Below are 15904 nucleotides of genomic sequence, written 5' to 3'. Positions count from 1 at the left end.
AGTGACTTTCTACAGTCCTGGTCTGTCGAATACCAATGTTCAATTGATCTTAAAGCGCACCTGACATGACATGACGAGAAAAACATATGCACATATATCATTATCCCTACTAGGAAACTATCTGAAGTCCCTTTCTGTTTTCCAGTACAGCAAGAGTTAAAAAACTGGAGTTGTTAGCAACACAAATGACTTTCTCTGAGCTTGTGGAGCAGTTTGTCAAATGTAGTTTTTTTCCTGAAAAGTCAATAGAAGCTAAAAGGCTGATATCTGTGAGGTAGATCCACAGATCCTAGAAGGACTGTGTTTCTTCAAAAATGTAACCCCCCCCCCCCTCTTTTTGTTTACACACAATGCCATGGCTTCCCCACACCACTAGATGGCGCTGCTTAGCAGGAAGCAGGCAGGCCATGTATTCACTTCAATAGTGAGCTGGTCTACTCACTTTTGCCAAGTAAACCCAGAGGGCAGAGGAGGCCAGAGGTTGTTGTAGCACTGAATGTGAACAAACAACATATTTCCATTCACTGGGCCTCTATGTGCAATAAAACAGAGGAATGTATCACAGGTTGGAGGTGTTAATTATAAATTGTACACAGCAGACTGCAAAGTAGTTGCTCTCAACAACAGAGTCCACAGAGTCAATGCTACCGCCACACTGCTTTCCCAACAGCCCTGCCACCACTCTTGTACCCCGCCAGCCCTTTGCTCATGTGCCCCTCCTCTCTCCCGCTTGCTCAGTAGCCTCAGGTGCCCACCTGAACTGTTGTAAAACATACAGACTGCGAAGGGTGCCACTTTTTTGTTATTTGCAGCCATTGGCAACCCCTGTGCACCAAGAAAATTGAGATGTCCGGTGTAACTCCTTTACTATCTCCTTCTTCACACCAATCCTGTCAGCAGATAGTAGAGGGGGAAAAATAGATACATCACTATATAGATATGCACAGAGGCAAATACCGCTTTCATGGCAGTTGGCAACAGCCATTATTTCCCACAATGCAACAAGGTTCACATCCAGGAAACTGTCTTTGACATCACACTGGGGACTGTGGAAGTGGCTTCTGCCACATTGATGTCCCTAATGCACTATTAGAGAAAAAAATAAAGGTTTCTAGTGGGAAAGGCTACTTATTGGGAAGAAGTTTAATCTTGGGATAGAGTTCCTCTTTAAGTTGTATACCTCCGCTGTACTATGCACCCCTGTCTGTAGCTTGCTTTGCAGAGGGCCATAGACGATGGCAATTATATAACCACTTAATGACAATAATGATTATAATGAGATCAGTCTACAACAAAAAACTTGGTTAAAGCTCACCTGGTCTGAATTCTCCAGCTTGACGTCTTCTTGGTTGGATTTAGCCATTGTGTTAGAAGCAGAGTTGCACTGTCCGATCTGTTCCGATTTCTCCATCTTGACTTTGACATCGTCCAGACTGAGAGCGGGAGGCGGTTTCACCTCCTTCTCGTCCTTGTCCAGTAGGTTGCGCAGGAGCTGATCTTTGGAGTCCTTTTTCTTTTCACCGTAAGGCTCCATTTTTATCTCCGCCGTGTTCCCCTGAGCCTGACTACTACCAGACCCAGAGTTTTTTTTGTCGTGATCTATAGTCAGAGTACTTAAATCCGAGGGGCTTCCCTCTTGAAGGAGGCGGTGCAAAATTTTGTGCCTCTCAGTCAAGGAGCTGTGAGTATGCGGACACGATCCAGTCGTCGAACTCCCGCAGTTAGAATTAGAAACAACTGGACAAGTCAATGGATCTCGGCAAGTAGGGTCGCCTTCCCGCAGCTTGGTCTCTGCGGTCGTTGCCAAGAGTTGTACAAGTTTTTGACTTGAGGCAGCCAAAGAACTTTTAACGTCTCCATCTCCAACCAGGCTGTCAGTGTGATTCCCCATGCTGTTCTCCTTGGGCTCCATTTTGATAGGCTGCATACTGAGCCTTCCGGGAGAACTCTGGGAAGTGACCTGCCGTAGAACAGGGGACGTCGTAGAAAAGCTGGAGGGGTTGTTAGGTCCATCGTTAATGGCCTGCATGGAAGGGTTCACTGGGGCGTTAGAAAAAAACCTACCATTGTTGTTGCATAACCCACTCGTCATGCCCGGAGATGGGGAGGAGTATCCTACAGGGGTCATAGGTCCTTCATTCAACATTGGCATAGAGTTTTGGGGAACGTTGGGAAAAGATCTGTTGTTATTGTTACCACCACTGCTTGAGATGCCAACAGGAGAGTGCATGGTGGGCATAGGGGGAGAAAAGGGATTACCTGAAGCTCTAGGCCGAGACACCAAACCCGGACTAACCCGCGGCCTTGGCGACATGAACTGGGGAGGACTAATCCCTGGACTGTTCATGGGGGAATTATTGAGGTTTAGGCTGTTACTATTTTGGGGTCCGGCCTGCCCCATGTTTAAGGCCACATTGGTTCCAAGCTGACTTCCAGGAGAGCATCCATAGTTGGCTTGGCTGGTGTTGGAGCTGCTGATGTTATGGAGGCCGGGCACTGGCTGCTGGTTCATGCTGGAGGTCAGCATGCCGCCACTTGATGGGGAGGTTGTAGAAGAGAAGTGCATCCCTGGCGAGATGGTAGAGTTGATCGAGGGACTGAGTCGTGGTAGTGACATTCCTGAGTTAGTGTTGTCTTGGGCACAGAGGGGATTCTGATCCCTGAAAGAAAAAAAGAAAATATACTTTTCTAATTGTAGCGGCAGAGTGTATTCTAATAAAAATGAACATCTACTGGGACTAGCTTCTTTTTTTTGAGGATGATGAAAAAGGAAACATGAGTGAAAGGAAAGGGGGAGCAAGACTTAAAAGATAGACAGGGCAAAGAAAGACAGCATAGGAAGGGCAAAGGGAGCAGAAGTTAGGAATAGGATGGACAGGCAAGGAATAAGAAGGCAGAAAGAAGGATAATGTAGAGAGATGGTAGATTAACAAGCACGTCAAAAGCAGAGGAGTGGTGAGGATCAAGAGAAGCAAAACAAGGTCAGGTGACAGTTTGGAGGATGGGAAACAAAGAAGAGAAGAGGGAAGGATGACAGGTGAGAAGAAGCAGAGAGAGAGAGAGAGAGAGAGAGAGAGAGAGAGAGAGAGAGAGAGAGAGAGAGATGAGAAGGAGCAGAGAGGGGGGTGACAGGTGGGAAGGAGCAGAGAGAGAGAGAGCAGGAGGGGTGACAGGTGGGAAGGAGCAGAGAGAGAGAGAGAGCAGGAGGGGTGACAGGTGGGAAGGAGCAGAGAGAGAGAGCAGGAGGGGTGACAGGTGGGAAGGAGCAGAGAGAGAGAGAGAGAGAGCAGGAGGGGTGACAGGTGGGAAGGAGCAGAGAGAGAGAGAGAGCAGGAGGGGTGACAGGTGGGAAGGAGCAGAGAGAGAGAGAGCAGGAGGGGTGACAGGTGGGAAGGAGCCGAGAGAGAGAGAGAGAGCAGGAGGGGTGACAGGTGGGAAGGAGCAGAGAGAGAGAGCAGGAGGGGTGACAGGTGGGAAGGAGCAGAGAGAGAGAGCAGGAGGGGTGACAGGTGGGAAGGAGCAGAGAGAGAGAGAGAGCAGGAGGGGTGACAGGTGAGAAGGAGCAGAGAGAGAGAGAGAGCAGGAGGGGTGACAGGTGGGAAGGAGCAGAGAGAGAGAGAGAGCAGGAGGGGTGACAGGTGGGAAGGAGCAGAGAGAGAGAGAGAGCAGGAGGGGTGACAGGTGGGAAGGAGCAGAGAGAGAGAGAGCAGGAGGGGTGACAGGTGGGAAGGAGCAGAGAGAGAGAGAGAGAGCAGGAGGGGTGACAGGTGGGAAGGAGCAGAGAGAGAGAGTGGGAGGGGTGACAGGTGGGAAGGAGCAAAGAGAGAGGGATGACAGGTGGGAAGGAGCAGAGAGAGAGAGCAGGAGGGGTGACAGGTGGTAAGGAGCAGAGAGAGAGAGAGAGAGCAGGAGGGGTGACAGGTGGGAAGGAGCAGAGAGAGAGAGAGAGAGAGCAGGAGGGGTGACAGGTGGGAAGGAGCAGAGAGAGAGAGCAGGAGGGGTGACAGGTGGAAAGGAGCAGAGAGAGAGGGATGACAGGTGGGAAGGAGCAGAGAGAGAGAGAGAGAGCAGGAGGGGTGACAGGTGGGAAGGAGCAGAGAGAGAGAGAGCAGGAGGGGTGACAGGTGGGCAGGAGCAGAGAGAGAGAGAGAGAGAGAGAGAGAGAGCGCAGGAGGGGTGACAGGTGGGAAGGAGCAGAGAGAGAGAGAGAGCAGGAGGGGTGACAGGTGGGAAGGAGCAGAGAGAGAGAGAGAGCAGGAGGGGTGACAGGTGGGAAGGAGCAGAGAGAGAGAGCAGGAGGGGTGACAGGTGGGAAGGAGCAGAAAGAGAGAGAGAGCAGGAGGGGTGACAGGTGGGAAGGAGCAGAGAGAGAGAGAGAGCAGGAGGGGTGACAGGTGGGAAGGAGCAGAGAGAGAGAGAGAGAGAGCAGGAGGGGTGACAGGTGGGAAGGAGCAGAGAGAGAGAGAGAGAGAGCAGGAGGGGTGACAGGTGGGAAGGAGCAGAGAGAGAGAGAGAGCAGGAGGGGTGACAGGTGGGAAGGAGCAGAGAGAGAGAGAGAGCAGGAGGGGTGACAGGTGGGCAGGAGCAGAGAGAGAGAGAGCAGGAGGGGTGACAGGTGGGAAGGAGCAGATTCTTCATAAAATTCTAGCCTCAGAAGGCCACAGACGTCTTCCATCACCTTTCAATGATATGGATTCCCATGATGAAGGGTTGCATGTCCTGGCTCTGTGGGTAGCAGAGCTTACACTTGGTGTGTGCACTCAACTCAGTACCGTCACTCAAGATGAACTTGTAGGACGGGCTGCAGGCTGTCCCTCGGGTCATCACTGTGGACAATCACAACACACAATTTCACACTTTAGTTGTTACAAATATCTATCATGAAGTTTTGCACAGAACTGTTCCAAGTCAGCTACAATAATACACAGAATGAGCTGGATCTGGCAGCGGGAGGCTACACGTTGGCTGGGTCAGCATTCTAACATCGCATGCGAGGGGGCTAGAGCGTAATTGCATGGAATGTAAGGATTTGTGGAAACTTAATTTCTGACTGATATAGAAAGAGAGGATAATTTACACAAGCAAACATATTACCATTCCCAACACACTGGATTGAAAAAGAAAGAATTTCCAACACACCAACTTAGTGAAAAATAGGTACGTTTATTAGGAGCAGCCTAGTCTAGTCTAGCGTTAGTACAGATGTCCACTAAGGTCTGCAGAGGTTGCTAGCACACCTAAAGTGAAAGGGATATTGAGGCTGCTATATTTATTTCCATAAAAGCAATACCAGTTGCCTGGCTGTCCTCCTGATCCTCTGCCTCTAATACTTTTAGCTATAGACCCTGAACAAGCATGCAGCAGATCAAGTGTTACTGACATTATTGTCAGATCTGACAAGATTAGCTGAATGCTTGTTCCAGGGTTGGGATTCAGACCAGGGGCTTTAGTCACCCAACTCCAACTCCTCAGTTTATAAAACCACCGACTCCAGGTACCCAAAATTGCTTCAACTCCAACTCCACAGCCCTGATTCAGACACTACTGCAGCCAAATAGATCAACAGAGCTGCCAAGCAACTGGTATTGTTCAAAGGGACACTTAAAGTGGACCCAAATTAAAAATACAAGATTTCAGAAATAAAATCTATTTTCTAAATTATAATAATAAATAGCAGCCTTTTTTCAGCTGCATGATGACAAATATAAAATATTTTACATTTATTGGAGGAACCCCTCCCTTCCTTTCAAATTGCCGGGAAAAATCCGGCAAACTGGTGGAGTAGGTGGTGTCTGGCAAAGGAGGAATTGCTAATGGCTGCCTCCTGTATAACCCTAGTTATGAAAAGAGAAGGGTGAAAAGCATGCACTGAAATGCTCATAGGCTTGAAGGAGTGTTTATTTATCTTTGTATGTGTCAGAGTGCTGCAACTAAATATTTTTAATAAAAAAAAAAATGTTAGGTTTAGGTCCGCTTTAACTCAGGAATAAAAAAAAAAAACAGTTTTACTTGCCTGGGGCTGCTACCAGCCTCCGCAGCCGTCCCGTGAACTCGCAGTCCCTAGTTTAGTTTTCGTTGACAGGCAGTTGGCGGGTTTTTTGCGCAGTCCTGGCCACGGGTATCCTTTTTCATGTTCCTGTCCTCAATAGCGTCCTGCACAGGCACAGGACGCTATTGCGGACAGGAATACGCATAAAAATACGCTTGGCCCAGCCTGTCAGCGAAAACGAAACCAGCTGGCGGCGTAGTGGGGCAGCAGGATACACGTCAGACTCTTGGTTGAGATGGCCTATAACGATGGTCTCAGTTTTCTCTAGCGTGTATAGGAGGGTTTCAGAATCAGGAAGCTGGGCTCTAAGCTCCATAGATTACAAGCAGATACCTCGAGATGTCATTCTGTTTATAGACAGTCATGCTGCTTGCTATGAGTGTGCTCCTTTCCTATGCATAGAATACCGCCCCACACTGCGAGCTCCTGACAGCACGTTATAAGGCTGATTGGGCACACTGCTGCTCCCTTTTCATACACCACTTCCCCGCATTTTACAATAATTGCACAGGCTGCTCCTGTGCAATTAAACAGGATTCTAAGAAGAACTAGGCAGAGAATACATACTGTACACAAAGTGCTTTATACCTGAAGCACTACAGACTGACGGTATGCTCACACCACAAATGGTCTTCAGGAGGTATAACTACAAATCATGGGGGACCCCTAATGAAATCCTGATGCCCCCCACATTCACACTACCATCCTCAGGGCCGGATTTACCATAAGGCACTGTAGGCACGGGCCTACAGGCGCCTGATGATGGAAAAAGGCTTAATCCCCTCCCAGAGCGCATCTCTCTTTCCTTCCCTATGCAGAGTCCTGCTGAGAGTGTAACTGAGAGGTTACTCACCCTGCTCTCGGCATTCCACTGACTGAGATAACCCTTCAGTCAGAGGCACCTCTAGCTACTTAATACTGAGGTTCCTCTAAACACCTAATACTTGGAGGCACCTCTAGCTACTCAGTACTGAGGGTACTTCTAGCTACCTAATACTAAGGGGCACCTGTAGCTACCTATGATGGACAGGGCCGGTTCTAGCCACAATGGGGTCCAGGCGCGGAGCTAGGGGGGGTCGGGGTAGGTCAAGTGCCCCCGGGCGCCGGGTCCCTAAGGGCGCCCAGCTGAGCTGATTTTTTTTTTTTTCTGCGGAGGGGAGCAGCGCAGAGAAGAGAAGAGGGAGAGCTATGCGGACGGTGGAGAAGGGGGCCATCTCCCCCCCTTCTCTCACCTTAGGGCTCTCCCTCCCTCCATCGCTGTCCCCTCCGTTATTGTCCGGGTGCTGGCGCAGCGGGCGGGACTCACCTCCGTCTCGCTCCAGCGCCGGCCGGAAGTTCGGATCCCGCAGCCGCTGCTCTGGTCTGGACTAGACCAGAGTAGCGGCAGATCCATCCGCGCTGCGACGAGACGGAGGTAAGTTCCGCCCGCCGCTGCCAGCACCCGGACATTAATGGAGGGGACAGCGAGGGAGAGAGAGCAGCTCTCCCTCTTCTCTGCGCTGCTCCCCTCCTGCTGGGGAGGCAGGGAGGGGGACACCTGGCTACCTACTCTGGGCACATATACCCCTGGCTACATCTACTGGGCACATATACCCCCTGGCTACATCTACTGGGCACATATACCCCCTGGCTACATCTACTGGGCACATATACCCCCTGGCTACATCTACTGGGCACATATACCCCCTGGCTACATCTACTGGGCACATATACCCCCTGGCTACATCTACTGGGCACATATACCCCCTGGCTACATCTACTGGGCACATATACCCCCTGGCTACATCTACTGGGCACATATACCCCCTGGCTACATCTACTGGGCACATATACCCCTGGCTACATCTACTGGGCACATATACCCCTGGCTACATCTACTGGGCACATATACCCCTGGCTACATCTACTGGGCACATATACCCCTGGCTACATCTACTGGGCACATATACCCCTGGCTACATCTACTGGGCACATATACCCCTGGCTACATCTACTGGGCACATATACCCCTGGCTACATCTACTGGGCACATATACCCCTGGCTACATCTACTGGGCACATATACCCCTGGCTACATCTACTGGGCACATATACCCCTGGCTACATCTACTGGGCACATATACCCCTGGCTACATCTACTGGGCATATATACCCCTGGCTACATCTACTGGGCATATATACCCCTGGCTACATCTACTGGGCATATATACCCCTGGCTACATCTACTGGGCATATATACCCCCTGGCTAAATCTACTGGGCATATATACCCCTTGGCTAAATCTACTGGGCATATATACCCCTTGGCTAAATCTACTGGGCATATATACCCCTGGCTACATCTACTGGGCATATATACCCCTGGCTACATCTACTGGGCATATATACCCCCTGGCTACATCTACTGGGCATATATACCCCCTGGCTACATCTACTGGGCATATATACCCCCTGGCTACATCTACTGGGCATATATACCCCCTGGCTACATCTACTGGGCATATATACCCCCTGGCTACATCTACTGGGCATATATACCCCCTGGCTACATCTACTGGGCATATATACCCCCTGGCTACATATACTGGGCATATATACCCCTGGCTACATATACTGGGCATATATACCCCTGGCTACATATACTGGGCATATATACCCCCTGGCTACATCTACTGGGCATATATACCCCTGGCTACATCTACTGGGCATATATACCCCTGGCTACATCTACTGGGCATATATACCCCCTGGCTACATCTACTGGGCATATATACCCCCTGGCTACATATACTGGGCATATATACCCCCTGGCTACATATACTGGGCATATATACCCCCTGGCTACATATACTGGGCATATATACCCCCTGGCTACATATACTGGGCATATATACCCCCTGGCTACATATACTGGGCATATATACCCCCTGGCTACATATACTGGGCATATATACCCCCTGGCTACATGGACTGGGCATATATACCCCCTGGCTACATATACTGGGCATATATACCCCCTGGCTACATGGACTGGGCATATATACCCCCTGGCTACATATACTGGGCATATATACCCCCTGGCTACATGGACTGGGAATATATACCCCCTGGCTACATGGACTGGGCATATATACCCCCTGGCTACATATACTGGGCATATATACCCCTGGCTACCTACTCTGGGCATATATACCCCTGGCTACATATACTGGGCATATATACCCCCTGGCTACATGGACTGGGCATATATACCCCCTGGCTACATGGACTGGGCATATATACCCCCTGGCTACATATACTGGGCATATATACCCCCTGGCTACATATACTGGGCATATATACCCCCTGGCTACATATACTGGGCATATATACCCCTGGCTACATATACTGGGCATATATACCCCCTGGCTACATGGACTGGGCATATATACCCCCTGGCTACATATACTGGGCATATATACCCCTGGCTACCTACTCTGGGCATATATACCCCTGGCTACATATACTGGGCATATATACCCCCTGGCTACATATACTGGGCATATATACCCCCTGGCTACATATACTGGGCATATATACCCCCTGGCTACATATACTGGGCATATATACCCCCTGGCTACATGGACTGGGCATATATACCCCTGGCTACATATACTGGGCACATATACGCCTGACTATATATGCCGGGCACATATTATTCTCCTGGCTACATATACTGGGCACATATACCTCTGGCTACATATACTGGGCACACATATCCCTGCCTACATATACTGGGCACATATACCCCTGGCTACCTGTTCTGTGGACATCTCTACCCCTGGCTACCTGTTCTGGGGACATCTATACCGCTGGCCACCTATTCTGGGGACATCTATACCGCTGGCCACCTATTCTGGGGACATCTATACTGCTGGCCACCTATTCTGGGGACAACTATAGACCTGGGGCTACCTATTTTTGGGGAACCACGTCAGATTGAGTGTATTTTGGAGAACTGCTGCCAGGTGAGAGGTGTCTACCATATTAAGGGGGCATTCTACCTATTTATGTGAAATGCTGTCTATTTATGTGACTCATGACTGCTGAATTTGTCTTGTTGGGGGCCTCATGGTTACTGAATTTGTCTTGTTGGGGGCCTCATGATTTGTTGGGGGCCTCAAGATCGCTGAATTTGTCTTGTTGGGGGCCTCATGATTGCTGAATTTGTCTTGTTGGGGGCCTCATGATTGCTAAGTTGGTTATGTTGGGGGTCTCATGATTGCTGAATTTGTCTTGATGGGGGGGGCTCATGATTGCTGAATTTGTCTTGGAACATGCTGGAAGGTACATACTGAGGGAGGGTGGGTGAGCGTGAGCCTGCTAACCTCCATATACATTTGGCTCCACCCATAACCACGCCCACATTTATTATGTGACCACGCCCCTTTTTGGCGCGGCGCGCAACCTTGACTTTGGGGGGCGCATTAATAGTCTTTGTCCCCGGGCGCTGAAAACCCTAGCTACGCCTCTGATGGGGTCCTAAGGCAAAGTTAACCTGGGGGCCCTCCTGCCCCTTCCCCCAACATATTCACCTCCCAGGGCACCCAAGCCAGCTGCTGTGTCCCCCAGATCTCCCCCTTCAACCTTACTGTGCTCCCCAGGACCCTTGCACTGTTTTTGTAAGACTAATAACTCACCTATCCCTGTCTAATTCTTGCTGGCTGCCTCTTCTCCGTGATTCTGCGATTGTTGTCGTGTAATGACTGGTCAAGGAGAAAAGGCAGTCAGCTGGGATAAGGACATGGAGCATTAATAGAACAGCGTGCCGGGATAGGTGAGTTACTATTCTGAGAAATTAGTGCAGGGTCACCAGGAGGCAAAAGTCAGGGGTAGACCTGGGGGCCCTGCAGTATTCAGGGGCCCTGGGGCGATTGCCCCCTTTGCCTCTATGGTAGCGCCGGCCCTGATGGTGGACAAGGGAAGTGACAGCTGGGACAGCCAGCACAGATGCAGTCAGTGCAGTTTGGTGGGGGTTTGTAGGTTCATGGAGGGAGAAGTCTAAGGTGCCAGGACATCTGTGCCTATAGGCTCCTGTGGGGTAAATCTGGGCCTGACCATCCTCCTGCATGGAGGACCACCTACCGAATTCATGTAACTGCTTCCACCACGATCTGTTCACAGTAATCTATTGACCTTCATACTACATGGAGGTGGTAAAATTGGACACACATTGGCTAATCAAAATTGAAGGTGTGTACCAGACTTAAAGAGGAACTTCAGCTTAAACAAACATACTGTCATTAAGTTACATTAGTTATGTTAATTAAAATAGATAGGTAATATAATCTCTTACCCACCCTGTTTTAAAAGAACAGGCAAATGTTTGATTTCATGATGGCAGCCATCATTTTGGTAGAAAGGAGGTGACAGGGAGCATGAGACACAGTTCCAACTGTCCTGTGTCCTGATCACCCCTCCTCCCAGTTGCTAGGCAACGAGAACATCATCAAAAATTCCATCATGCTTTGCAAAGTATCGGGGTAAAATGCCCAGGCAATTTTCTTTGATGTGGAGGAGCTTAGCTTCTGTGCAGCCAAAATTGAGGCTTGGATAAGAAAAACAAAGCTCTGATGCTGTGAAACTGTTAAAGAAACACCAAGCCTTTTCAGTGCTGCTGAGTAGATTTTAAGTCTGGAGGTTCACTTTAAGGCAAAGTTGAAGTGAAAATACACTTACAAGATAATAAAATGTAGGTGTAGTACAGCGAAGAAATAGAACATTAATTGCAAAGAAAAGAGTCTCATTGTTTTCCAATACAGAATGAGTTAAAAAAAAACTTCAGTTGTTATCTATGCTATAGAGCTTCTTTGAGCTATTGGACCCACTGCGTGGAATACAGTCCTGTTTTCTGAAGCACTTAAACAGGCAAGAAACAGTGAGAGACAGCTTGGGATAAGGTTTTACTGCAGGAAAGTTCAAAAAAATCATTAGCTCTGCTCTGTTTAATAGTTTAAAATAGAGTGTGTTTTGTAAACTGTAAATATGACAGAATGATGTGGTGCTATAAAAAAAAAAAAGCTATATAAGCTATGTATGAAAATAAAAATGAGACTCTTTTCTTCTGCTTCGTATGTTTTAATAATTATCAGTACTATACATACAATTCATTATATCATATTTTTTTTTCCGCTCCAGTGTCAATTTTAGTCTAATTGTATATCCACCTATATCAGCCTTTCTCAACCTTTTTACCTTGGAGGAACCCTGTAAATAACTTTTGGATCTCAAGGAACCCCTGCAAACAATGTTTTGGTCTCGAGGAACCCCTGCATTTATTTTTCAGGAGGCATGGTCTTTAAGTAGGTTAGGCTGCTAATTTCACTATCACCTATTACACTGCCACTCATTATACCGTCTCCTGAACCCCAAATTTAGTGCTTCGTGTTACAATACCACCTATTATAGTGTGCTCTATTATACTTCCCCTGCGATGGGGTAAAATGCCAAGGAACCCCTGCAGAGTCCTCAAGGAACCCTGGGGTTCCAGGGAACCCTGGTTGAGAAAGCCTGACCTATATGCAGCGTGCACAGGTAGGTATCGGGCAGCAGAGAGGTAAGTCTGCTTCCAGTGTATCTATTGCTGTACAAGTCTCAGCGTATATCCACCTCTGTGCTGTATGTAGAGGAAGGCACTGGGCAGCCTAGAGGTAAGTATGCTTCTCGTGTATCTATTGCATGCAAAGGGCGGTCTGAGGGTAATCTCTGGGTAAGTCTGCTGTCAGCACATCTACTGCTGCATAAGTCTCAGTATGGACTTTCCGGCATTAGTCTAGTTTAGGGGACCCAGCAGGAAACCTCATAGGGAAACTCTGCTAACATGATTGGGCGGACAGCACCCTCTCCAACTTTAAGGTTTCAGATAGGTTGTAGTAAACTACGCCCACGCTATTTGGCCAATCAGAACAAAAACAAAGGCGGCACTCCAAAGGAGTTTTTGAACTTGTGTTTATCTAGATGGTTGCAGAACACAACATGTTTCGGGGTCTACCCCTTCCTCAGGTGTACACCTGTGGAAGAGGAAAACCCAGAAACAAGTGTCCTTTGGAGTGCCTCCTTAATTTTGTTTTGTCTGTTGCCTATTGTGGAGTGGTGACCCATGTAAGGACTGTACACCGGCGGAACAAGTCTGACAGGCCTGGGAAGAGCGACCACTCCAGGAGCCCTTCTTATTTGGCCAATCACAATGCTTTGTGCAGTAGAGGGTGCTGTGATTGGAGAACTGTTCCCTATGAGGTTTCCTGCTGGATCCCCTAAAGTAGACTAGCACCGACTTTCCTTATTAGAGTGGAACAGTAGGTAAAAGAGACTTGACAAGCTCTTTGCTGATTCCCATACAACGTCAGGCATGTGCAACTGATATCTCCACTCCGGGAGATAATTATAGGCAAGTACTTTGGCCGATGCCTCATGTCTGTAGGTAACTTTAGGCTATTCAAATACGGCAGTTCCCGAATACACCCAGCGAGTTCCTCCGCAGCGAAAACAACTCTGGCATGTCATTCTATTAAGTTGAAACTGGATATTATTTACATTTGGCTTATATTTTTTCCAAACGAAGCAAACTTGACTTCAAAGAGCCAGCTCTCCAATATTAATATTTATGTGCCCCGGAGCTGAGAAGATCCTACACCCACCTTCTTGAAAAAGCTGTTTGGCATAGGATGGTTCGTTGCCCTGAGCTTGAAAGAAAGCATAGATACATTTCCTGACCAGGTCCTCCCAACCTGAGCTTCCCGAGGCCCTCAGGGAACTGGTATCGATGGAGATGATTTTTCCTGGAAAAGAATAGAGAGAAAACTGTGTCACCCATCGCTGAAGAAGGAGCAGCCGCCTAAATACGGCAACAGCCCTGGAAAAATGACAGGATGGTGTTTGTCAAACATCATCATGCTTAATGTCGGAGATTGGGCCTCACCTGAGGGGAAAGATTTCTGGATACGGGGCTAGGTTTCCAAATCGAGTGTTGACACAACCTCTCGGGCGGCCTGTCAGTGGGCCAATGAAAATACCGGCGGAACGAAGCGCCTGCCAGTACTCATCCTCGTTTCCCAAATCACCCGTGTTATCAATTTGTCATTTGTGAGCGGTTTACGTGCGGGAGCCGGAGGCCCTGTGAGAGGGGCTTCCTACGCTGGCCCCGAAGGTCCAAAGGGCGGGTCCCAAATGCAGCTGGGCCCTAAGGTCAGGGAAGGGGCCTGATCCCAAAAGTCAGCAACCTAAAGTCTCTCTCTCTCTCTCTCTCTCTCTCTCTCTCTCTCTCTCTCTCTCTCTCTCTCTCTCTCTCTCTCTCTCTCTCTCTCTCTCTCTCTCTCTCTCTCTCTCTATATATATATATATATATATATATATAATGAAGCAAGAAGGGGTGGGGCTGCATTTGAGCCCCTGGACCCAGAGGCCCATCTTTATTGCTGCTATGGCGGTAATCATCACCTCTGTATGCGCTCTTGTTATTGGGCCAATCAGAATTAGCAGGAAGTACCTCTGATTGGCTCAATTCCAAGCTGCCTAGTTTACATGAAATTTGCCTTCAAGCTAATATCATTGTCACCTCATTGGCCAAGTTTAGCTGTGATAATTTACAATTTTTACAATCAGGCCACTTTTGGACAGCAGGTATTGGCATTTTGTATCATGGAACATCTGTATGTATACAGCATTGGGCAGACCCAGCGAAAAGCTAGCGACATATTTGCTTTTTCTATTCAGTTACTAGCAGATTCAATCACAATTCTTGTCCCAACATGTCAGACTGAAATTTAGTTTCGGACAAAAATTATTAATCGTACCGCACAGGTAATCTTGAATGAACGGGGGCGGGAACAATGTTAAATTATTGGCCCATCGAAAAGTGCATCACTGTGCTACATCACTATGCTTTTATTGCTGTCCGTGAAGAATACCTGTCAGCAGCAAAACAGGTAATTTGACGCTATGTTAAAATGGGCGTCATATAGACCACAATGTTAACTGCGGCTATTAAGGCGCCTGGGGGGTAATTTGCGCATCAGTGTTGCCCAATAAATATCGGAATTAGGCTGCCAGCGCCCGTTTATTAGTGTATTCAGTGGCAACGGAGGCAGTTGTATTGTGGCAGGGGGTGGTAGGTAATGTTAGGCATCAGCGGATATTAAGGCGGGAGTGGTAAGGGTTAGATACCGGTAGGAAAGAGACTAGGGGCTTGATTCACAAAGCGGTGATAACTCAGTTATCACGCCTAAAAGACTTTAGGCGTGATAAGCGGTGCAAAGCTGAGTTATCACCGATTTGTGCTGCTCTTCGCGCGAAGCTCCCGCGTGCAAAGTTTTGCGCGCGTAGCGCGGGCGCGCAAAGTCCCATAGGGCTCAATGGACGCTGCGCGCGAAGCACGGCACACTGCGCGCGCAGCGCGGTGCGCTACGCGCGCAAAACTTTGCGCGCGGGAGATCGCGCGAGTTTCTTCTTATCACGCCTAAACTGAGTTTAGGCGTGATAAAGGGCTTTTGACAGGCGTGCAAACACTTTGCACCGCTTTGTGAATCAAGCCCATGGAGTTGGTTAGGGCAAGACATTGGTGGAGGGTTCTGTTGGTGGGGGGTCACTAGTTAGGGTTAGGCACCAGTGGAAAGGGGGGGGGGGTGCAGTTAGGGTCAGGCATTGAGAGGGAGGGTTTATGTGTGAATAAGGTTAGGCCATAGTAAAATATTGGTACCGATATTCCACTATCCGAATTATTCCGTGATTCAATAGTTGAACATCAGTAATTTGCTGACATTCTACTTGCGGCTTTCTCCAGTTTCCAAAGTTCCATGCCGCTTATTTTAAATGTACGCAT

General features: G+C 48.6%; 1 protein-coding gene across 6 annotated transcripts in view; it reads right to left on the bottom strand.

Moving 5' to 3' along the window:
* The window catches only part of NCOA1 (nuclear receptor coactivator 1), a 712820-nt gene that overhangs the window by 84025 nt on the left and 612891 nt on the right, over nt 1–15904 (bottom strand). For all 6 annotated transcript variants that reach the window (XM_068280070.1, XM_068280071.1, XM_068280073.1 and 3 more), the window contains 3 exons: nt 13725–13865; nt 4679–4826; nt 1316–2660 (listed from right to left, as the gene is read on the bottom strand). In XM_068280070.1, the coding sequence (XP_068136171.1) occupies nt 1316–2660; nt 4679–4826; nt 13725–13865 (1634 nt within the window). The remainder of the gene's footprint in view (nt 1–1315; nt 2661–4678; nt 4827–13724; nt 13866–15904) is intronic.

Source organism: Hyperolius riggenbachi, chromosome 4, assembly GCF_040937935.1.
Source record: "Hyperolius riggenbachi isolate aHypRig1 chromosome 4, aHypRig1.pri, whole genome shotgun sequence".
NCBI classification, from domain to species: Eukaryota; Metazoa; Chordata; class Amphibia; order Anura; family Hyperoliidae; genus Hyperolius; species Hyperolius riggenbachi.
This window is presented reverse-complemented; position numbering and strand designations above follow the sequence as displayed.